Source organism: Atractosteus spatula, chromosome 5, assembly GCF_055471065.1.
Source record: "Atractosteus spatula isolate fAtrSpa1 chromosome 5, fAtrSpa1.hap1, whole genome shotgun sequence".
Lineage (NCBI taxonomy): Eukaryota > Metazoa > Chordata > Actinopteri > Semionotiformes > Lepisosteidae > Atractosteus > Atractosteus spatula.
This window is the reverse complement of record NC_142710.1, coordinates 946,090-970,838: the sequence shown is the minus strand read 5'-3', so window position 1 is coordinate 970,838 and position 24,749 is coordinate 946,090. Positions and strand designations below refer to the sequence as shown.

At 50.5% G+C, this 24,749-nt stretch overlaps 1 protein-coding gene across 1 annotated transcript; it reads right to left on the bottom strand.

Moving 5' to 3' along the window:
* Window positions 1–930: 930 nt before the first annotated feature.
* On the bottom strand, window positions 931–23,901 carry slc7a7 (solute carrier family 7 member 7). Its single transcript, XM_088916871.1, has 10 exons — window positions 23,649–23,901; window positions 18,500–19,184; window positions 9,626–9,751; window positions 8,884–9,028; window positions 4,525–4,648; window positions 4,327–4,430; window positions 3,563–3,659; window positions 2,531–2,680; window positions 2,081–2,264; window positions 931–1,506 (listed from the first exon to the last, which is right to left on the bottom strand). Exons 2-10 carry the CDS (start codon window positions 19,011–19,013, stop codon window positions 1,427–1,429), a joined length of 1,524 nt encoding a protein of 507 aa, XP_088772997.1. The 5' UTR covers window positions 19,014–19,184; window positions 23,649–23,901; the 3' UTR covers window positions 931–1,426.
* Window positions 23,902–24,749: the final 848 nt, after the last annotated feature.

The window sequence follows — 24,749 nt, the reverse complement described above, 5'->3', positions numbered from 1 at the left end:
CGCCACACCTGTGTGCTTCTGGGGCTTGGGGGTCTGGAATTCGGGGGCTCAGGGGTTCAGGTTGGGAAGTGGGGTTTTCCTCTGTCTCCAGAGCAGTGCTCGCACTGCCTTAGGACCGGGTCTCACACTGCTCATATGTGTTTGTGTCTGGGAACTGGTGCCTGTGTGTGTGTGTTCGTGTCTCTGGGGGCTGGTGTGTGCGCGTGTGTGCGCGTGTGTGCGCGTGTGCACAGCTGGATGAGATCCTCCAGTCAGGACAGGAGACTCTTCTTTACACAGAGGGTGGTGGGGGTGGGGAACAAGCTGCCCAGCCATGTTGTTGAAGCCGATACCCTGGCTCCTCCCCAGACACAGCTGGGTGAGCTCCTCCAGTCAGGACAGGAGGCCCTTCTTTACACAGAGGGTGGTGGGGGTGGGGAACAAGCTGCCCAGCCATGTGGTTGAAGCCGATACCCTGGCTTCTCTCCAGACACAGCTGGGAGAGCTCCTCCAGTCAGGACAGGAGGCTCTACTGTACACAGAGGGGGGTGGGAGTGGGGAACAAGATGCCCAGCCCTGTTGTTGAAGTCGATACCCTGGCTTCTCTCCAGACACAGCTGGGTGAGACCCTCCAGTCAGGACAGGAGGCCCTTCTTTACACAAAGGGTGGTGGGGGTGGGGAACAAGCTGCCTAGCCGTGTTGTTGAAGCTGATACCCTAGCTTTTCACCAAACACAGCTGGGTGAGATCATTCAGAGGACAGGAGGCTCTTCTTTACACAGAGGGTGGTGGTGGTGGGGGTGGGGAACAAGCTGCCCAGCCATGTTGTTGATGGAACTGGTACCCTGGCTCTTCTGCAGACACGGTGGGATGAGATCTGAGGGCTTTTACTTGTGTTCATGTGACCATGTTCAGTGGCAGTAATCTACACACACAGACCAGGGTGAAACCGTTTTAAGAATGTTTTTAATTAGTGATTGTGTTTCATTGTTATTTGTGATTCAAAGATGCAGCTAGGCCTGTTTCTCACAATTACCACCCTCTGCCTCTCTCCCTCCCCCCCTCCTTCCAGAAAGAAAATATATTAAAATCTTATCAAATGCGCAAATATATATATATATTTATCAATATATCAGTAGATCCTATAAAAACAGGCCTTAGAACATGGGAAGATCCCATCCCCCTAGTGCTGGAGTGTTGTCATAGCAACACAATGACACTTCCCTCACTGCCATGACGATGAGCACTGCCTGCTTCCCATTGGCTCTTTCCAGTCCACTTCAGTGTTCACTGATTGGCTGGCTGGAGTGTTAAAGGGCCTGCCCTTAGACAAAAGGATGGCTGCTATTGGTTGAATCTCTTCCTCACTCGCGCGCTGTGACCTGTGACAACCCCCCGCCCCCCCGCACAGTGTATCCGTCTGTGACGTCAGGCCTTCTCTGCCTGACTACTGCGTCTTGTCCTCCACATCGTCCATCTCGGTCAGCACGGAGAAGCAGACTTTCTGAACCAACTCGGCGGAGGACGCTGAGGACAGAGGAGACAGTTTGTCTGGGTTTGTTTGGAAAAAAAAATCAAATGAACGGCAACGTCAGGGTTGAGACAAGGTGGAGGGTGTGTACTGACTGCTCATGGGATAGCGATCCCCAGTAAGCCCACACAGCTGTATCCCCCTGCTGCTCGCTGACAGCCCACTGGGGCTCAGGGTGAGCCTGGCCAGTACCTGGGAGAGGTGTGAGTGGGGCCAGCAGGGGGCGCTCACCCTGCGGGCTGTGTGGGTCCTAATGCCCCAGGACAGTGACGGGGACACTAGACTGTAAACAAGGTGCCGTCCTTCAGATGAGACGTGAAACTGAGGTCCTGCCTCTCTGTGGTCAGTCAAGACCCCAGGGTGTCTCTCAGAAAGAGTAGGGGTGTGACCCCAGTGTCCTGGACAGACTCCCCCTGGTCTTTACCAGTCATGGCCTCCTGATCACCCCCCTCTCTGAACTGGCCTCATCACTCTGCTCTCCTCCCCACTGAGAGCTGGAGTGTGTGAGCGGACTGGGGTTTGGGGGGGATCCCCAGTGCTGGACAGCGAGGAGGCAGGCGGGTTCCTCACCGATGCCCCGGCGCAGCCAGGCCGGCCGGCGGTGGGCGGGCACGCGGCAGCAGAGCAGGTAGACGGGCACGCCGGAGAGCGCGATGCCGATGCCAATCAGGGAGTTGAGCGTGTCGCTGTACAGAGGGACCACCACCAGGAACACGGTGCACAGGCAGAAGACCACCGGGAAGAGCAGGCACAGCTGCAGAGACAGAGAGAGGATCAGTGTGGAGTGTGTGTGTGTGTGTGTACAGTGTTGTGTGTGTATAGAGTGTTGTGCTGTGTTGTGTGTGTACAGTGCACAGGCAGAAGACCACCGGGAAGAGCAGGCACAGCTGCAGAGACAGAGAGGATCACAGTGTGTAGTGTGTGTTTGTGTGTGTACAGTGTTGTACTGTGTGTGTAGAAAGTTGTGTGTAGAGTGCTGTGTGGTGTGTACAGTGTTGTGGTGTGTGCAGAGGCTCTCACCTTGAGAGGCCGCGGGCGGTCAGGCTGTTTCCAGCGCAGGTACAGCTGGCCAGCGATGGACAGACCCACGAAGAACCAGTAACTAAAGCTGTAGTAGTTGATCAGCTGGAAGATGTCGTCCACACACAGGTAGACCAGAGCCATGGCCCCCTGCACAACAACACAACACAACACAACACAACACACCAGGGTTCACGCTGAAACACTGTACTCTACAGTACACTGTACTCTAGTACACTATACTGTACTGCACGCCACTATACTGCAGTACAGTATACTGTACCGCACCCCACTATACCGCACGCCACTATACCGCAGTACACTATACTGTACCGCACCCCACTATACTGCAGTACACTGTACTATACCGCACGCCACTATACTGCAGAACACTGTACTGTACCGCACGCCACTATACTGTAGTACACTGTACTGTACCACACGCCACTATACTGCAGAACACTATACTGTACTGCACGCCACTATACTGTAGTACACTGTACTGTACCGCACGCCACTATACTGCAGTACACTGTACTGTACCGCATGCCACTATACTGCAGTACACTATACTGTACCGCACCCCACTATACTGCAGTACACTGTACTATACCGCACGCCACTATACTGCAGAACACTATACTGTACTGCACGCCACTATACTGTAGTACACTGTACTGTACCGCACGCCACTATACTGCAGAACACTGTACTGTACCGCACGTCACTATACTGCAGAACACTATACTATACCGCACGTCACTGTATACTGCAGAACACTGTTTTATACTGCACGCCACTGTATACTGCAGAACACTGTACTATAGCGCATGCCACTAAACTGCAGTACACTATACAGTACCGCACACCACTATACTGCAGTACACTGTACTATACAGCACACGACTATACTGCAGTACACTATACAGTACCGCATACCACTATACTGCAGAACACTGTACTATACCGCACACCACTATACTGCAGTACATACTACTCAACACTGTACTTCTGAAGAAAATTAAGTCTCACATTGAAAAGCAGAGCCGGGACAGGGGTGAAGCGATGAATATGGATCATACACAGAGAGTCTGGGAGGTGACCTTCTCGTGACCCCACAAAGAACAGCCTGTGAGAGAGAGACAGGTTAATACAGACACACTGACTGACTGGACACTCCAATACATTAACACCGCACTGAGAGAGAGGGGTTCATACAGACACACTGACTGGACACTCCAGTACATTAACACTGCACTGAGAGAGAGGGGTTCATACAGACACACTGACTGGACACTCCAGTACATTAACACTGCACTGAGAGAGAGGGGTTCATACAGACACACTGACTGACTGGACACTCCAGTACATTAACACTGCACTGAGAGAGACGGGTTCATACAGACACACTGACTGACTGGACACTCCAGTACATTAACACTGCACTGAGAGAGAGGGGTTCATACAGACACACTGACTGGACACTCCAGTACATTAACACTGCACTGAGAGAGAGGGGTTCATACAGACACACTGACTGACTGGACACTCCAGTACATTAACACTGCACTGAGAGAGAGGGGTTCATACACACACACTGACTGACTGGACACTCCAGTACATTAACACTGCACTGAGAGAGAGGGGTTCATACACACACACACACTGACTGACTGGACACTCCAGTACATTAACACTGCACTGAGAGAGAGGGGTTCATACAGACACACTGACTGACTGGACACTCCAGTACATTAACACTGCACTGAGAGTGTGTGTAGGAAAGGTCCACTCACCGAGATGCTGCCAGAATAGATGCATTCAGTCCTCCAAAACAGGAGAGGGCGACAGCGAGCGGTATGGTCCAGTTCATGACTCCAAACACCTGATCTGCAAATGTCTGTAAGCGATAAGAGCAGAAATGCAGCTCTTACCATGCAGTTGTGTTGCAGTACTACACCACCCCACTGGGTGTCAGCGCACTCTGGACTCACCACGGCCACAGCGTCGCTGTCCAGGATGGAGGGGATGTCCAGGACAGTGTAATAGGCCAGGTTGGTCAGGATGTAGATGGTCGTCACGATGGGCATGGAGATCCCAATGGCCAAGGGCAGGTTCCTGCAGTACACAGTGCGGACACAAGGGGGAGACAGAGGCTCAGGGTCTGTTAGTGTCTTTCCTCGGGGCACATCCAACATCTCTTGAGTCAACCCACAGCACGCCTCCAGAATTGATAGGAAAGAGCTTTTGAAACGAAGGACAGGTGGCTCTTCTTTACACAGAGGGTGGTGGGGGTGTGGAACAAGCTGCCCAGCCATTATATTGAAGCCGATACCCTGGTTTCTCTCCAGACACGACTGGCTGAGATCCCTGGGCCACTTAGCTTCTAGGAACCCACCAGGCTAGAGGGGTATAATACACCTCGTGTGTCTCCTTCAGTGTGGGAAAAGCACCTCGTGTGTCTCCTTCAGTGTGGGAAACACACCTCGTGTGTCTCCTTCAGTGTGGGAAACACTATTTACATATACTGTAGAAAGAAGGAGTATTATTGGGAGACAGGCTCATTGTTCCTCAGGCTGTGACAGGAGATCACACACTTTATTATTATTATTAAGAGACAGGCTCACTCAGGCTGTGACACGAGATCACACTGTATTATTATTATTGAGAGACAGGCTCACTGTTCCTCAGGCTGTGACAGGAGATCACACACTGTATTATTACTATTGAGAGACAGGCTCACTGTCTGTTCCTCAGGGTGTGACAGGAGATCACACACTGTATTATTATTATTGAGAGACAGGCTCACTGTTCCTCAGGCTGTGACAGGAGATCACACACTGTGTTATTATTATTGAGAGACAGGCTCACTGTCTGTTCCTCATGCTGTGACAGGAGATCACACACTGTATTATTATTATTGAGAGACAGGCTCACTGTCTGTTCCTCAGGGTGTGACAGGAGATCACACACTGTATTATTATTATTGAGAGACAGGCTCACTGTTCCTCAGGCTGTGACAGGAGATCACACACTGTATTATTATTATTGAGAGACAGGCTCACTGTCTGTTCCACAGGCTGTGACAGGAGATCACACACTGTATTATTATTATTGAGAGATAGGCTCACTGTCTGTTCCTCAGGCTGGGACAGGAGATCACACACTGTATTATTATTATTGAGAGACAGGCTCACTGTCTGTTCCTCAGGCTGTGACAGGAGATCACACACTGTATTATTATTATTGAGAGACAGGCTCACTGTTCCTCAGGCTGGGACAAGAGATCACACACTGTATTATTATTATTGAGAGACAGGCTCACTGTTCCTCAGGCTGTGACACGAGATCACACACTGTATTATTATTATTGAGAGACAGGCTCACTGTCTGTTCCTCAGGCTGTGACAGGAGATCACACACTGTATTATTATTACTGAGAGACAGGCTCACTGTCTGTTCCTCAGGCTGTGACAGGAGATCACACACTGTATTATTACTATTGAGAGACAGGCTCACTGTTCCTCAGGCTGTGACAGGAGATCACATACTGGGCTGCCAGATCCACTGAGTTCCCTCCTCCCTCTCCCAGTAGGATTGGGACCCGTTGTGATTCTGGCAGGTGTGGGAACTCTGGGACTAGATTTCTGAATCTGGGGAAGAATGTTTCTCTAATCCCAGAGTATCTGTCACAGTGCAGTAGGAAGTGCACCTCTGTCTCTATTTCTCCCCGCTGGCAGTGGGAGCACAGCCTGTCCTCTCTGGACAGCCAGGTCTGCCTGTGTCCAGTTTCTATGGCCAGGCTGTGGTCACTGAGCCTGTCCTCTCTGGGCAGCCAGGTCTGTCTGTGTCCAGTGTCTGTGTCCAGGCTGTGGTCACTGAGCCTGTCCTCTCTGGACAGCCAGGTCTGCCTGTGTCCAGTTTCTGTGTCCAGGCTGTGGTCACTGAGCCTGTCCTCTCTGGACAGTCAGGTCTCCCTGTGTCCAGGCTGTGGTCACTGAGCCTGTCCTCTCTGGACAGCCAGGTCTGCCTGTGTCCAGTTTCTGTGTCCAGGCTGTGGTCACTGAGCCTGTCCTCTCTGGGCAGCCAGGTCTGTCTGTGTCCAGTTTCTGTGTCCAGGCTGTGGTCACTGAGCCTGTCCTCTCTGGACAGTCAGGTCTGTCTGTGTCCAGTTTCTGTGTCCAGGCTGTGGTCACTGAGCCTGTCCTCTCTGGACAGTCAGGTCTGTCTGTGTCCAGTGTCTGTGTCCAGGCTGTGGTCAGTGAGCCTGTCCTCTCTGGACAGCCAGGTCTGCCTGTGTCCAGTTTCTATGGCCAGGCTGTGGTCACTGAGCCTGTACTTCATCAGGGTCTGTTTCTTTTTGCTGTTTCTTCTCTCTCTGTGACACTATTTCTCCCACGACCCGCACGTGCAGCTCTTCAACACCAGAGGGCAGTAAAAGACAAGCTGAGCTGAGCCAGCAGAGGCAGGTGTGTGAGGCGGCAGCGGCTCTGAGCTCCGAGGAGCCACCCCCTCTCGTTCTTCCTCTCCGCCGGGACAAAGCTGAGGGTGTCCCAGCTGCAGCCGGGGAACAGGGCAGAGTATCACCGGGGTCCCGGGACAGACAGACAATGAATCTCACAGCATTCCTCAGCACTGCGTCGGCACTGCTGTCTTTCCCAAGATATAGCGCCTTGATTTTTAGGGGTTGTGAGGTCGCTCAGCCCCTGTCACCGTCGACAAGACTCCCCGGAAGAAGAAGGCACACAATCTTCAGAAGGATAGCAGCACAGACGTGAGCGTGAAAAACACAAACCAGCGCAGTGGTGAGTGTGAACAGAACAAACCGGCGCAGTGGTGAGTGTGAACAGAACAAACCGGCGCAGTGGTGAGTTTGAACAGAACAAACCAGCGCAGTGGTGTGAACAGAACAAACCAGCACAGTGGTGAGTTTGAACAGAACAAACCAGTGCAGTGGTGAGTGTGAACAGAACAAACCAGCGCAGTGGTGAGTGTGAACAGAACAAACCAGCGCAGCGGTGAGTTTGAATGACACACACCAGCGCAGTGGTGAGTTTGAACAGAACACACCAGCGCAGCGGTGAGTGTGAACAGAACAAACCAGCGCAGCGGTGAGTGTGAACAGAACAAACCGGCGCAGTGGTGAGTGTGAACAGAACAAACCAGCGCAGTGGTGAGTGTGAACAGAACAAACCAGCGCAGTGGTGAGTTTGAATGACACACACCAGCGCAGTGGTGAGTGTGAACAGAACAAACCGGTGCAGTGGTGAGTGTGAACAGAACAAACCGGCGCAGTGGTGAGTGTGAACAGAACAAACCGGCGCAGCGGTGAGTGTGAATGACACACACCAACGCAGTGGTGAGTTTGAATGACAGACACCAGCGCAGCGGTGAGTTTGAATGACACACACCAGCGCAGTGGTGAGTTTGAACAGAACACACCAGCGCAGCGGTGAGTGTGAACAGAACAAACCAGCGCAGCGGTGAGTGTGAACAGAACAAACCGGCGCAGTGGTGAGTGTGAACAGAACAAACCGGCGCAGCGGTGAGTGTGAACAGAACAGACCAGCGCAGTGGTGAGTGTGAACTGAACAGACCAGCGCAGCGGTGAGTGTGAACAGAACAAACCAGCGCAGTGGTGAGTTTGAACGACACACACCAGCGCAGTGGTGGTTTGAATGACACACACCAGCGCAGTGGTGAGTTTGAACAGAACACACCAGCGCAGTGGTGGTTTGAATGACACACACCAGCGCAGTGGTGAGTTTGAACAGAACACACCAGCGCAGTGGTGAGTGTGAACAGAACAGACCGGCGCAGTGGTGAGTGTGAACAGAACAGACCAGCGCAGCGGTGAGTGTGAACAGAACAGACCAGCGCAGTGGTGAGTTTGAACAGAACAGACCAGCGCAGTGGTGAGTTTGAACAGAACAAACCAGCGCAGTGGTGAGTTTGAACAGAACAAACCAGCGCAGTGGTGAGTTTGAACAACACAAACAGGCACAGTGTTGAGTTTGAACAGAACAAACCGGTGCAGTGGTGAGTGTGAACAGAACAAACCAGTGCAGTGGTGAGTTTGAACAACACAAACAGGCAGTGTTGAGTTTGAACAGAACAAACCGGCGCAGTGGTGAGTGTGAACAGAACAAACCGGCGCAGCGGTGAGTGTGAACAGAACAAACCAGCGCAGTGGTGAGTGTGAACAGAACAGACCAGCGCAGTGGTGAGTGTGAACAGAACAGACCAGCGCAGTGGTGAGTGTGAACAGAACAAACAAGCGCAGTGGTGAGTTTGAACAACACAAACAGGCACAGTGTTGAGATTGAACAGAACAAACAGTACCTCAGACATACCTCTCAGGGTTCTTAATCTCCTCTGTTACAAAGTTGAGGGTGTCCCACCCGGAGTAGGAGAACAGGGCAGAGTACAGGGCCAGGGCGATATCACCAGGGTCCCGGGACGAGCCCTCAAACATCCCATCGAAATTCTGAGTGAATCCTGAAGGACAGAGAGGGGTTAATACAGACACACTGACTGGACACTCCAGTACATTAACACTGCACTGAGAGAGAGGGGTTCATACAGACACACTGACTGGACACTCCAGTACATTAACACTGCACTGAGAGAGAGGGGTTCATACAGACACACTGACTGACTGGACACTCCAGTACATTAACACTGCACTGAGAGAGAGGGGTTCATACAGACACACTGACTGACTGGACACTCCAGTACATTAACACTGCACTGAGAGAGAGGGGTTCATACAGACACACTGACTGACTGGACACTCCAGTACATTAACACTGCACTGAGAGAGAGGGGTTCATACAGACACACTGACTGGACACTCCAGTACATTAACACTGCACTGAGAGAGAGGGGTTCATACAGACACACTGACTGGACACTCCAGTACATTAACACTGCGCTGAGAGAGAGGGGTTCATACAGACACACTGACTGACTGGACACTCCAGTACATTAACACTGCACTGAGAGAGAGGGGTTCATACAGACACACTGACTGGACACTCCAGTACATTAACACTGCGCTGAGAGAGGGGTATAAAGGTTGTGTCGGTGTGGTACCCTGGCAGATTTTGATGATGCCTGCGATGATGACTGCGATGAGGGCGATGACCTTGGCGTAGGTGAAGAAGTCTTGAACCCGAGTCCCCCACTTAACGTAGGCACAGTTCACAAACGTCAATAGACCTGGACACAGAGGGAGAAGTTGGATTTGTACATGATTACTCAGACACACAGGCATTAACACACTGGATTATAATGACAGTTCAGTCCCTGACACAGTTTTAACAGTCACACTGTGTACAGTTATAATCTAGTGTCTCTCACACTGACTCTGTGTACAGTTATAATCTAGTGTCTCACACTGACTCTGTGTACAGTTATAATCTAGTGTCTATCTCACTGACTCTGTGTACAGTTATACTCTAGTGTCTATCTCACTGACACTGTGTACAGTTATAATCTAGTGTCTCACACTGACTCTGTGTACAGTTATAATCTACTGTGTCACACTGACTCTGTGTACAGTTATACTCTAGTGTCTCACACTGACTCTGTGTACAGTTATAATCTACTATGTCACACTGACACTGTGTACAGTTATAATCTAGTTTCTCTCACTGACTCTGTGTACAGTTATAATCTACTGTCTCACACTGACACTGTGTACAGTTATAATCTAGTGTCTCTCACACACTGACTCTGTGTACAGTTATAATCCAGTCTTTCACACTGACTCTGTGTACAGTTATAATCTAGTGTCTCTCACACACTGACTCTGTGTAGTTATAATCCAGTCTTTCACACTGACACTGTGTACAGTTATAATCTAGTGTCTCTCACACATTGACTCTGTGTACAGTTATAATCTAGTGTCTCTCACACACTGACTCTGTGTAGTTATAATCCAGTCTTTCACACTGACTCTGTGTACAGTTATAATCTAGTGTCTCACACACTGACTCTGTGTACAGTTATAATCTAGTGTCTCTCACACTGACTCTGTGTACAGTTATAATCTAGTGTCTATCTCACTGACTCTGTGTAAAGTTATAATCTAGTGTCTCACACTGACTCTGTACAGTTATAATCTAATGACTCACAATAACTCTAGCAGTATAAACTATGGAAGTCACTCTTCTGTGTGTCATTGTGACAGTGGCTGAGGAAGTGGTGGTGCTGATACAGCACAACAGACAGTTTTTGAAGTCTGAAACTGCTGAGCTCAGCAGACTATACTACAAAGAGGAATGAAAGGAGAGGGAATTTAACAGTGGGGAGAATATACACATTAACACTGCACTGAGAGAGAGGGGTTCATACAGACACACTGACTGGACACTCCAGTACATTAACACTGCACTGAGAGAGAGGGGTTCATACAGACACACTGACTGACTGGACACTCCAGTACATTAACACTGCACTGAGAGAGAGGGGTTCATACAGACACACTGACTGGACACTCCAGTACATTAACACTGCACTGAGAGAGAGGGGTTCATACAGACACACTGACTGACTGGACACTCCAGTACATTAACACTGCACTGAGAGAGAGGGGTTCATACAGACACACTGACTGGACACTCCAGTACATTAACACTGCACTGAGAGAGAGGGGTTCATACAGACACACTGACTGACTGGACACTCCAGTACATTAACACTGCACTGAGAGAGAGGGGTTCATACAGACACACTGACTGGACACTCCAGTACATTAACACTGCACTGAGAGAGAGGGGTTCATACAGACACACTGACTGACTGGACACTCCAGTACATTAACACTGCACTGAGAGAGAGGGGTTCATACAGACACACTGACTGGACACTCCAGTACATTAACACTGCACTGAGAGAGAGGGGTTCATACAGACACACTGACTGACTGGACACTCCAGTACATTAACACTGCACTGAGAGAGAGGGGTTCATACAGACACACTGACTGACTGGACACTCCAGTACATTAACACTGCACTGAAAGAGAGGGGTTCATACAGACACACTGACTGGATACTCCAGTACATTAACACTGCACTGAGAGAGAGGGGTTCATACAGACACACTGACTGGACACTCCAGTACATTAACACTGCACTGAGAGAGAGGGGTTCATACAGACACACTGACTGACTGGACACTCCAGTACATTAACACTGCACTGAGAGAGAGGGGTTCATACAGACACACTGACTGACTGGACACTCCAGTACATTAACACTGCACTGAGAGAGAGGGGTTCATACAGACACACTGACTGACTGGACACTCCAGTACATTAACACTGCACTGAGAGAGAGGGGTTCATACAGACACACTGACTGGACACTCCAGTACATTAACACTGCACTGAGAGAGAGGGGTTCATACAGACACACTGACTGGACACTCCAGTACATTAACACTGCACTGAGAGAGAGGGGTTCATACAGACACACTGACTGACTGGACACTCCAGCACATTAACACTGCACTGAGAGAGAGGGGTTCATACAGACACACTGACTGACATTAACACTGGGGTTAATTTAAAAGTATTATACTCAGATTATAGAAATGCTTTTGAAATTCAACATGAGTCATACATTAATATTTCTTCATATCTGATAGTACTGTTACTCAGAGAATTAAGTAATAATTAACTAGACAGTCCTCTCTTTGTCCTTCGCTCTTCTCTTCTGCTCCTCTATTCGTCTTATTCATCTGACCTCCTCCCAGACTATCCCCGGGCACACTAAAACACACACACCTCTGTACTGGGACTGTAGCTCCAAGTGTAACTGGACTGTTCTCCTGTACTGGACTGTAGCTCCTGTTGTAACTGGACTGTTCTCCTGTACTGGACTGTAGCTCCTATTGTAACTGGGCTGGTCTACTGTACTGGACTGTAGCTCCTATTGTAACAGGACTGTTCTACTGTACTGGGACTGTAGCTCCTATTGTAACAGGACTGTTCTCCTGTACTGGACTGTAGCTCCTATTGTAACTGGGCTGGTCTACTGTACTGGACTGTAGCTCCTATTGTAACAGGACTGTTCTCCTGTACTGGACTGTAGCTCCTATTGTAACAGGACTGTTCTCCTGTACTGGACTGTAGCTCCTATTGTAACAGGACTGGTCTACTGTACTGGGACTGTAGCTCCTATTGTAACAGGGCTGTTCTCTTGTACTGGACGCTAGCTCCTATTGTAACAGGACTGGTCTACTGTACTGGACTGTAGCTCCTATTGTAACTGGACTGTTCTCCTGTACTGGACTGTAGCTCCTACTGTAACAGGACTGTTCTACTGTACTGGACTGTAGCTCCTATTGTAACTGGACTGGTCTACTGTACTGGACTGTAGCTCCTATTGTAACAGGACTGTTCTCCTGTACTGGACTGTAGCTCCTATTGTAACAGGACTGGTCTACTGTACTGGGACTGTAGCTCCTATTGTAACAGGGCTGTTCTACTGTACTGGACTGTAGCTCCTATTGTAACTGGACTGTTCTCCTGTACTGGACTGTAGCTCCTATTGTAACAGGACTGTTCTACTGTACTGGACTGTAGCTCCTATTGTAACTGGACTGGTCTACTGTACTGGACTGTAGCTCCTATTGTAACTGGACTGTTCTACTGCACTGGACTGTAGCTCCTGTTGTAACAGGACTGGTCTCCTGTACTGGACTGTAGCTCCTATTGTAACAGGACTGTTCTCCTGTACTGGGACTGTAGCTCCTATTGTAACAGGACTGTTCTCCTGTACTGGGACTGTAGCTCCTATTGTAACTGGACTGTTCTCCTGTACTGGACTGTAGCTCCTATTGTAACTGGACTGTTCTCCTGTACTGGGACTGTAGCTCCTATTGTAACCGGACAGGTTTATGGTATTATAGCAGCAGTAATACAAGCCGGTTTCCAGGCAGTCTGCGGGCCTGCTGATGATAAAACCGAGCAGCAGCAGGTTGCCACGCTGACTGGCTGGGAGTCCGGCACCTTGGCGCTTCTCCTCTGACCCAGAGGCCCGTCCTTCAGGACTTCAAGCCCTGGCTTCGTGAAAACATGTTTGTGGGAAAGAGCTTATCAGGCTGTCTGCCTTATCGCTGTCTGCTCCTTTTACTCAGCAGCGCTGAGCAGAACAAACACTCGCACTGCTGATAACACTACAGGGACACCGGCTCACTGCCAGCCCCCTGGTCTCCAGACGTCCCAGACTGTACCCCAACCTGCACAGCAGATCAGGGGGAGCAGAGAGAAACTGTACCCCAGACTGTACCCCAACCTGCACAGCAGATCAGAGGAGGAGAGAGTAACTGTATCCCAGACTGTACCCCAACCTGCACAGCAGATCAGGGGGAGCAGAGAGAAACTGTACCCCAGACTGTACCCCAACCTGCACAGCAGATCAGGGGGATCAGAGAGAAACTGTACCCCAGACTGTACCCCAACCTGCACAGCAGATCAGGGGAGGAGAGAGAAATTGTTCCATAACCTGTACTGACAGTGTCCTGGGATCTGGACTGACCAGCAGTCAAGACACCCCTACTCTTACTGACAGTGTCCTGGGATCTGTACTGACCAGTCAGGACACCCCTACTCTTACTGACAGTGTTCTGGGATCTGTGCTGACCAGTCAGGACACCCCTACTCTTACTGACAGTGTCCAGGGATCTGTACTGACCAGCAGTCAGGACACCCCTACTCTTACTGACAGTGTCCTGGGATCTGTGCTGACCAGTCAGGACACCCCTACTCTTACTGACAGTGTCCTGGGATCTGGACTGACCAGCAGTCAGGACACCCCTACTCTTACTGACAGTGTCCTGGGATCTGGACTGACCGGCAGTCAGGACACCCCTACTCTTACTGACAGTGTCCTGGGATCTGGACTGACCGGCAGTCAGGACACCCCTACTCTTACTGACAGTGTCCTGGGATCTGGACTGACCAGCAGTCAGGACACCCCTACTCTTACTGACAGTGTCCTGGGATCTGTACTGACCGGCAGTCAGGACACCCCTACTGTGCATGACCATGACCTGGTGTGTGATGTGTGCGTGTGCGCGCATGACCTGGTGTGTGATGTGTGTATGTGTGTGCACGTGACTTGGTGTGTGATGTGTGTGTCTGTGTGTGTGCGTGACCTGGTGTGTGTGTGTGTGATGTGTGAGTGTGCGCGTGACCTGGTGTGATGTGTGTGTCTGTGTGTGTGCGTGACCTGGTGTGTGATGTGTGTGTCTGTGTGTGTGTGCGTGTGTGTGTGTGTGTGCGTGTGAGATGTGTGTGTGTGCGTGACCTGGTGTGATGTGTCTGTCTGTGTGTGCGCGTGACCTGGTGTGTGATGTGTGTCTGTGTGTGCACGTGATCTGGTATGTGATGTGTGTGTCTGTGAGTGCGCATGACCTGGTGTGTGATGTGTGTGTCTGTGTGTGCGCGTGCGTGACCTGGTGTGTGATGTGTGTGTGTCTGTGCGTGTGACCTGGTGTGTGATGTGTGTGTCTGTGTGTGCGCGTGTGTGTGTGTGTGCGTGTGCGTGACCTGGTGTGTGATGTGTGTGTGTCTGTGCGCGTGACCTGGTGTGTGATGTGTGTGTCTGTGTGTGCGCGTGTGTGTGTGTGCGTGTGCGTGACCTGGTGTGTGATGTGTGTGTGTCTGTGCGCGTGACCTGGTGTGTGATGTGTGTGTCTGTGTGTGCGCGCGTGTGTGTGTGTGTGCGTGTGCGTGACCTGGTGTGTGATGTGTGTGTGTCTGTGCGCGTGACCTGGTGTGTGATGTGTGTGTCTGTGTGTGCGCGTGTGTGTGTGTGTGCGTGTGCGTGACCTGGTGTGTGATGTGTGTGTGTCTGTGCGCGTGACCTGGTGTGTGATGTGTGTGTCTGTGTGTGCGCGTGTGTGTGTGTGTGCGTGTGCGTGACCTGGTGTGTGATGTGTGTGTGTCTGTGCGCGTGACCTGGTGTGTGATGTGTGTGTCTGTGTGTGCGCGTGTGTGTGTGTGTCTGTGCGCGTGACCTGGTGTGTGATGTGTGTGTGTGTGCGTGTGACGTGTGTGTGTGTGTGTGTGTGTGCGCGTGTGCGTGACCTGGTGTGTGATGTGTGTGTCTGTGTGTGCGCGTGTGTGTGTGTGTGCGTGTGCGTGTGCGTGACCTGGTGTGTGATGTGTGTGTGTCTGTGCGCGTGACCTGGTGTGTGATGTGTGTGTCTGTGTGTGCGCGTGTGTGTGTGTGTCTGTGCGCGTGACCTGGTGTGTGATGTGTGTGTCTGTGTGTGCGCGTGTGTGTGTGTGTCTGTGCGCGTGACCTGGTGTGTGATGTGTGTGTCTGTGTGTGCGCGTGTGTGTGTGTGTCTGTGTGCGTGACCTGGTGTGTGTGTGTGTGTGTGTGTGCGCGTGACCTGGTGTGTGATGTGTGTGTGTGTGCGTGTGACGTGTGTGGGTGCGTCAGGGCCAGCTGCTGAGCTGCTCTGTTTTTCTGCCTGCAGCAGCACTCCTGCCCCTGTGGGGGGGGTATTACACAACCGCGCGTTCCCGCTGACGCAGGGCAGCCCCGCCACAGGAAGGAACTGGGGGCGCGGGCGGCGCTCCTCACACCAAGAGAGGTGGCAGCGGAGAGCAGGAGGCCTGCCCAGCCCGGCGTCGAGCCCAGAACCCTGCCTCAACAGCTCTCTCGGACACAGGACGGTTTCCGGAGGGGTACGTGACCACTGTCTGGAGCACGGACTGCAGCTACCCTGCCCTTCAAGCTACCCCATCATCATCATCATCATAAACCACATTTTATATAGCGCCTTCAAAGGAGGCTTCTCAAAGCCCTTTACAGAAAGACAACGACAACAAAAAGACACAAGACATACACAATGAGAATACACCGACAGAGGGGGTACTGGATACTGTAGGAGCAGAGGGGTGAAGAACAGAACCAGTTCAGTAAAGGCTCTTCTGAAGAAGAGGGTTTGGAGTCTGGATTTGAAGGAGTTTAGAGAAGGTGACTCTCTGATATCCTTGGAGAGAGAGGTCCAGAGCTTGGGGGCACAACAGGAGAAGGCCCTGTCACCCCCAGAGTGTAGACGGGCTTGGGGGACAGACAGGAGCCCAGAATTAAAAGAGCGAAGGTTGTGAGGTGGGGAGTAGGGCGATAATAGTTCAGATAATAGTTCTGCCATGCGGAGCCTTGTAGGTGAGCAGGAGGATTTTGAAGTCCACACGGAATTTGACCGGGAGCCAGTGCAGGGACTCCAGGACGGGAGTAATGTGATCACTTGCACTAGACCTGGTCGGGATTCTGGCTGCCGAAGTTTGGACAGACTGGAGTTTGTTCACTGTGGATTTAGACACCCCAGCGAGCAGAGACAACATGAGACCTCGTCTGGCGATATTCCTGAGGTGCAAGAATGATGTTTTGACAACATGCTGCACATGTGGGTCGAATGGCAAACCTGAATCAAATATCACCCCAAGTTTTTCAATTTAGACTGAAGTTCAAGTACAGTACCATCCACAGACGGGGTTACAGGAGAGGTGTGGTGTGTCTGTGGGGGGCGATGTGGCAGCTCTGTGGATCAGGATCTGCACCTGTGGCTGGAAGGTTGCCGGTTCGAATCCCGCGGCCGGCAGAGGAATCCTACTCCATCGGGCCCCTGAGCAAGGCCCTTAACCCCAGCTGCTCCAGGGGTGCTGTATAATTGGCTGACCCTGCGCTCTGACCCCCAGCTTCTCTCCCTGTCTGTGTGTCTCATGAGGAAAAGACACAGTCCTCATGCAGGAGACTGTATAGGGCCAGTAAAGAGATCTTATGGGACTGGCTTAACAAAGTTGCCAATAAGCATGACTTCAGTCTCGTCACAGTTGAGATGATGACATTTTGAGTCATCCATGTCTTGATGTCGGAGATGCGATTGGAGAAAATGGAGACAGTCACATCAGTGTCAGGTTTGGTATGGAAGTAGATTTGAGTATCGTCAGCACAGAAGCGAGTCTTGAGGCCAAGCGGTCTCAAAAATCTGACCAAGGGCCCCAGGATTGAGCCCTGAGGAACACCAGACTTAACGAGTCCGATGTCAGACCTAAATCCGCCCAGAGAGACAAAGGGACAAAAGGTCAGCGAGGTAAGACGTGACAGAAACACCGTGTGAAACCACAAATACGCTCTCAGGACGAGAACGAACGACATCCTGGTTTACAGCACCGAGATCCAGAAGAACGACAAGAAGAACCAGAAGCCATTAAAAGACCGTTAGGGACTTTGAGCAGACGGGAGGCGTTCGAAAGGTTAAGTGCAACGAGGTGGGGACTGAACTGGACTGGACTGGACTGGACCTCATGTGGACGCTGACAGGCTGGACAAGCTCATCAGGAGAGCAAGCTCTGTCACTGGGGCTGACCTGGACCCCCCTGGAGGGAGCGGCGGAGAGGAGAACGCTGTCCAAATTAATGCCCATCATGGACAGCGTCTCCCGTCCCCTCTAGGACACGCTTGTGAGGATGAAGAGCACGTCCAGCAGCAGGCACTGTGATCCAGCCACGGTGCGACAGGGGGCGCTACAGGAGCTCATTCTTGCCCCCTGCCATGAGACTCTACAACACGTCCGCTGTGTGTCTGGGCAGGGGCAACACTGACCTGTTCTGGGACTAAACCTGAACCCTCTGCTCACAGCTGGTGTTCTGTCCACGACTGCTGTGCGATGTGTGGAAGTGGATCTGTGCAGTAGATCTACACTGTGCACTACCCTCTGGCTTGGTGTGGTATCTTCTGTATTGGGTGCAACTCTCTATACTCCACTCTTTACCACACTTCTCACTATCGGTGTATTGTTGCGTCACCACAGTTGTGCTGTGCTGTGTTGACAGTGCCTGGCTGCTGTGGCACTGCGATCTCCCTCCCGGGATCGATCAAGGACCCGCCTGTCTGTCTCACAGCGCCCCCTAGTGTGCCGGAGGCGAGTCCCACTCACAGATACAGGCGGCGGCCAGCAGCCGGTTGGCGCTGTAGGGCGACTGGCAGCTGGGGAAGAGGGGCTGCAGCATGTAGTTGGAGAAGGTGATGGCGATGACGGCCTGGCTGGTGGGCTCGATGATGAGGAGGGACGTCCACAGGCGGATGAAGGCGATGAAGCCCCCGAAGGCCTCCAGGATGTAGGCGTAGCTGGCGCCCGACTTGGTGATGGTGGTGCCCAGCTCGGCATAGCAGAGGGCGCCCAGCACCGAGAAGAGCCCGCCCACCGCCCAGATCACCAGCGACAGCCCGTAGGAGGCGCTGTACATCAGCACGCCCTTCGGGGAGACGAAGATGCCCGAGCCGATCATGTTGCCCACGATCAGGCAGACGCCGTTGAGCAGCGAGATCTCCTTCTTCAGCTTCATGGACTCCTGCGAGCCCGCCGCCCCCGCGGCCCCGCCGTTGGTCGCCGCGGAGGCCGGCCCCTCCCCCGCTTCCTCCCGGGTGGGGGCGGGGCTGTAGTCGGCCATCGTCCCGGCTCCGAGTCCCTGATTGGTCGCACGCGCTCCCTCTGTCGCTTCCCCCACTGCCCGGGGGGGGCGGGGTTTACCGGAACTGGGCGGGGCTACGGGCAAAAGGGGGAGCGGTCGTCCTGTGTCCTGAGCGGTCTTATTGGTGGGCGCTCGTTGTCATGGTCACAGCTACAGGGAAGAGGAAGAAAAGGTTAGTTTAGTCCAGCTCAGTTTATCGTCATATGCACAACTGCTTATTAAATGCTTATTTGCGTGTGATGCTCCAAAACAAAGACATGAAAGGAATCGCCCCCTGACCACAGCTCCTCGTCCACATCTCAGCCTGGCCCTGCTGGGACACTGACCGGCGCTGTGACCCTGCCCCCTGACCACAGCTCCTCCCCACATCTCAGCCTGGCCCTGAGTCAGAGTCAGTGTGAGACACTAGATTATAACTGTAGACAGAGTCAGTGTGAGAGACACTAGATTATAACTGTACACAGAGTCAGTGAGATAGACACTAGATTATAACTGTACACAGAGTCAATGTGTGAGAGAGTGGATTATAACTGTACACAGAGTCAGTGTGAGACACTAGATTATAACTGTACACAGAGTCAGTGTGAGACACTAGATTATAACTGTAGACAGAGTCAGTGTGAGAGACACTAGATTATAACTGTACACAGAGTCAGTGTGCAAGAGTGGATTATAACTGTACACAGAGTCAGTGTGAGACACTAGATTATAACTGTAGACAGAGTCAGTGTGAGAGACACTAGATTATAACTGTACACAGAGTCAGTGAGAGAGTGGATTATAACTGTACACAGAGTCAGTGAGAGAGTGGATTATAACTGTACACAGAGTCAGTGTGAGACACTAGATTATAACTGTACACAGTGTCAGTGTGAGAGACTAGATTATAGCTGTACACAGAGTCAATGTGTGAGACTAGATTATAACTGTACACAGTGTCAGTGTGAGACACTAGATTATAACTGTACACAGTGTCAGTGTGAGAGAGTGGATTATAACTGTACACAGTGTCAGTGTGAGACACTAGATTATAACTGTACACAGAGTCAATGTGTGAGACTAGATTATAACTGTACACAGAGTCAGTGTGAGACACTAGATTATAACTGTACACAGAGTCAGTGTGAAAGAGTGGATTATAACTGTACACAGAGTCAGTGTGAGACACTAGATTATAACTGTACACAGTGTCAGTGTGAGAGACTAGATTATAGCTGTACACAGTGTCAGTGTGAGACACTAGATTATAACTGTACACAGAGTCAATGTGTGAGACTAGATTATAACTGTACACAGTATCAGTGTGAGACACTAGATTATAACTGTACACAGAGTCAGTGTGTGAGACACTAGATTATAACTGTACACAGTATCAGTGTGAGACACTAGATTATAACTGTACACAGTATCAGTGTGAGACACTAGATTATAACTGTACACAGAGTCAATGTGTGAGACTAGATTATAACTGTACACAGTATCAGTGTGAGACACTAGATTATAACTGTACACAGAGTCAGTGTGTGAGACACTAGATTATAACTGTACACAGTATCAGTGTGAGACACTAGATTATAACTGTACACAGAGTCAGTGTGTGAGACACTAGATTATAACTGTACACAGTGTCAGTGTGAGACACTAGATTATAACTGTACACAGTGTCAGTGTGAGAGAGTGGATTATAACTGTACACAGAGTCAGTGTGTGAGAGACACTAGATTATAACTGTACACAGAGTCAGTGAGAGAAACTAGAGTATAACTGTACACAGTGTCAGTGTGAGACACTAGATTATAACTGTACACAGAGTCAGTGTGTGAGAGACACTAGATTACAACTGTACACAGAGTCAGTGTGTGAGAGACACTAGATTATAACTGTACACAGAGTCAGTGTGAGAGACACTAGATTATAACTGTACACAGAGTCAGTGAGACACTAGATTATAACTGTACACAATCAGTGTGTGAGAGACACTGGATTATAACTGTACACAGAGTCAGTGAGATAGACACTAGATTATAACTGTACACAGAGTCAATGTGTGAGAGAGTGGATTATAACTGTACACAGAGTCAGTGTGAGACACTAGATTATAACTGTACACAGAGTCAGTGTGAGACACTAGATTATAACTGTAGACAGAGTCAGTGTGAGAGACACTAGATTATAACTGTACACAGAGTCAGTGTGCAAGAGTGGATTATAACTGTACACAGAGTCAGTGTGAGACACTAGATTATAACTGTAGACAGAGTCAGTGTGAGAGACACTAGATTATAACTGTACACAGAGTCAGTGAGAGAGTGGATTATAACTGTACACAGAGTCAGTGTGAGACACTAGATTATAACTGTACACAGTGTCAGTGTGAGAGACTAGATTATAGCTGTACACAGAGTCAATGTGTGAGACTAGATTATAACTGTACACAGTGTCAGTGTGAGACACTAGATTATAACTGTACACAGTGTCAGTGTGAGAGAGTGGATTATAACTGTACACAGTGTCAGTGTGAGACACTAGATTATAACTGTACACAGAGTCAATGTGTGAGACTAGATTATAACTGTACACAGAGTCAGTGTGAGACACTAGATTATAACTGTACACAGCGTCAGTGTGAGACACTAGATTATAACTGTACACAGAGTCAGTGTGAGAGACACTAGATTATAACTGTACACAGAGTCAGTGTGAAAGAGTGGATTATAACTGTACACAGAGTCAGTGTGAGACACTAGATTATAACTGTACACAGAGTCAGTGAGAGAGTGGATTATAACTGTACACAGAGTCAGTGTGAGACACTAGATTATAACTGTACACAGTGTCAGTGTGAGAGACTAGATTATAGCTGTACACAGTGTCAGTGTGAGACACTAGATTATAACTGTACACAGAGTCAATGTGTGAGACTAGATTATAACTGTACACAGTATCAGTGTGAGACACTAGATTATAACTGTACACAGAGTCAGTGTGTGAGACACTAGATTATAACTGTACACAGTGTCAGTGTGAGACACTAGATTATAACTGTACACAGTGTCAGTGTGAGAGAGTGGATTATAACTGTACACAGAGTCAGTGTGTGAGAGACACTAGATTATAACTGTACACAGAGTCAGTGAGAGAAACTAGAGTATAACTGTACACAGTGTCAGTGTGAGACACTAGATTATAACTGTACACAGAGTCAGTGTGTGAGAGACACTAGATTACAACTGTACACAGAGTCAGTGTGTGAGAGACACTAGATTATAACTGTACACAGAGTCAGTGTGAGAGACACTAGATTATAACTGTACACAGAGTCAGTGAGACACTAGATTATAACTGTACACAGTCAGTGTGTGAGAGACACTGGATTATAACTGTACACAGAGTCAGTGAGAGACACTAGATTATAACTGTACACAGTGTCAGTGAGACACTAGATTATAACTGTACACAGAGTCAGTATGAGAGACACAAAATTATAACTGTACACAGAGTCAGTGTGAGACAGTGGATTATAACTGTACACAGAGTCAGTGTGAGACACTAGATTATAACTGTACACAGTGTCAGTGTGAAAGACTGGATTATAACTGTACACAGAGTCAGTGTGAGAGACACTAGATTATAACTGTACACAGAGTCAGTGTGAGACACTAGATTATAACTGTACACAGAGTCAATGTGTGAGAGACACTAGATTATAACTGTACACAGAGTCAGTGTGAGACACTAGATTATAACTGTACACAGAGTCAGTGTGTGAGACACTAGATTATAACTGTACACAGAGTCAGTGAGAGACACTAGATTATAACTGTACACAGAGTCAGTGTGAAAGACTGGATTATAACTGTACACAGAGTCAGTGTGTGAGAGACACTAGATTATAACTGTACACAGAGTCAGTGAGAGAAACTAGAGTATAACTGTACACAGAGTCAGTGTGTGAGACACTAGATTATAACTGTACACAGAGTCAGTGAGAGACACTAGATTATAACTGTACACAGAGTCAGTGTGAAAGACTGGATTATAACTGTACACAGAGTCAGTGTGTGAGAGACACTAGATTATAACTGTACACAGTGTTAAACCAGTGGATTTTCACTTTCAGGACCAGGAAGACGTGAGAGCAGTGAAAGAGGGAGATACAGTGGGGGTGGAGGCAGGCACGAGAGAGGGGGTTCAAGGTTCAAGAGGAATTGATAAGACCTCCTTGAAGAAGCAGAGTCCAGCAGTTTTCAAGGTGACTGCACACGCGAGTCGGCTCGCCGCTGGAGGAATGTGCTGACGGGGCCCACTCACTGCCCACGCACTGCCCCGACCCCCCGACCCCACCCGACCCGACCCTGTACGGCGGGGACCCCCAGAGACGCCCCGCGGCACCACCGATACGCGGACGTCCAGTTCGCTCTGTGGGTCGCGTCCCACGTGTCCCGGACCACGGAGCGCCACGGGGGATGAACAGGGGCCGGCGGCGGTAGTCACGGCACGGCACGACACGACACGGCAGGAATATCCGCCTGGCGGGGTGGAGACAGCGGTGGCCACAGCTGGCCTGACACGGACACCACCCCCCACTACACACACACACACACACTCACTCACCTGTGCCCCCACTCCCACGGGGTTCACGGGCTGCCGCACGGACTCGGGGGTCTCGCGGCGGGACGTGTCCCCCCTACCCACCTCCACGGGAGGAGCGCGACCGTGGGCTGTCGCGGAGGTCCGGGGGTGCGAGTTCACGCGAGTTCGCGGCGGGATGCCGTGCGCCTCTCGGCCTGTCTCCTGCCGATCCCCGTGTGTCCGAGCGCGGTGAGACACGCCGGCCTCTCTCTGCGCTGGCTGGGGTGCTGTGCTTGTTATCAGCTGAGGAACTTCTGCTTTTCACGGACTTTCCCACTCAGGAAGCGATGGGGAGAGAGCGAGCGGGTGGGAGGAGAGGAGAGGGGAGGGCAGGGCATCAGGAAACTGCTGTATCGCTGCTGGATCCTGACGCCAGACCTGTTGTCCGACTGCTGCTGCACCTGAAGGATCAGTGACTTCCCGCCGGCAGCCCGGACAGACCTCAAGGCGACGCGAGTCACGGCGCCGTGATTCCTGTCCCTGTGCCACCATGATCAATACATCGGGACTTGAATCGTAAAATATCTACACAATTTAGGATCGTACATATCGTGAATTCGTCTACCTGTGTCAACTGGGCTTTTCCCCCCTGAGTCTGACAGGTTTCCCTTGGTATAATAACCGCACTCGTTTAATCGAAGGAAAACTTCATTAGAGACGCTTTCCAATAAAAAAAACGGAAAAGGATGAAAGGGTTTCCCTCTGCGCCCCCTTCTGGCTAAACCCCGCAATTACACATTCCTGTGACAGGCTCCTGCGCACCTGACGGTACTGTAGACACTACTAGTGTCACTGCTGTCCCTCTCCTCTCACACTCACCCTGAACTCTCCAGCACACACACTGTTACACCTGACTGTACTGTAGACACTACTAGTGTCACTGCTGTCCCTCTCCTCTCACACTCACCCTGAACTCTCCAGCACACACACTGTTACACCTGAGTGTACTGTAGACACTGCTAGTGTCACTGCTGTCCCTCTCCTCTCACACTCACCCTGAACTCTCCAGCACACACACACTGTCACACCTGACTGTACTGTAGACACTGCTACTGTCACTGCTGTCCCTCTCCTCTCACACTC

Bases quoted from the DNA above. Each gene is read 5' to 3' on its own strand.
- slc7a7 (XM_088916871.1), bottom strand. From the start codon at position 19,013: ATGGCCGACTACAGCCCCGCCCCCACCCGGGAGGAAGCGGGGGAGGGG. The intron at 4,431-4,524 runs GTGAGTCCAGAG...TATCGCTTACAG, and splicing joins ACAGCGACGCTGTGGCCGTG to ACATTTGCAGATCAGGTGTT. The intron at 1,507-2,080 runs GTGAGGAACCCG...CTCTGTCCTCAG, and splicing joins CTGGCTGCGCCGGGGCATCG to CGTCCTCCGCCGAGTTGGTT.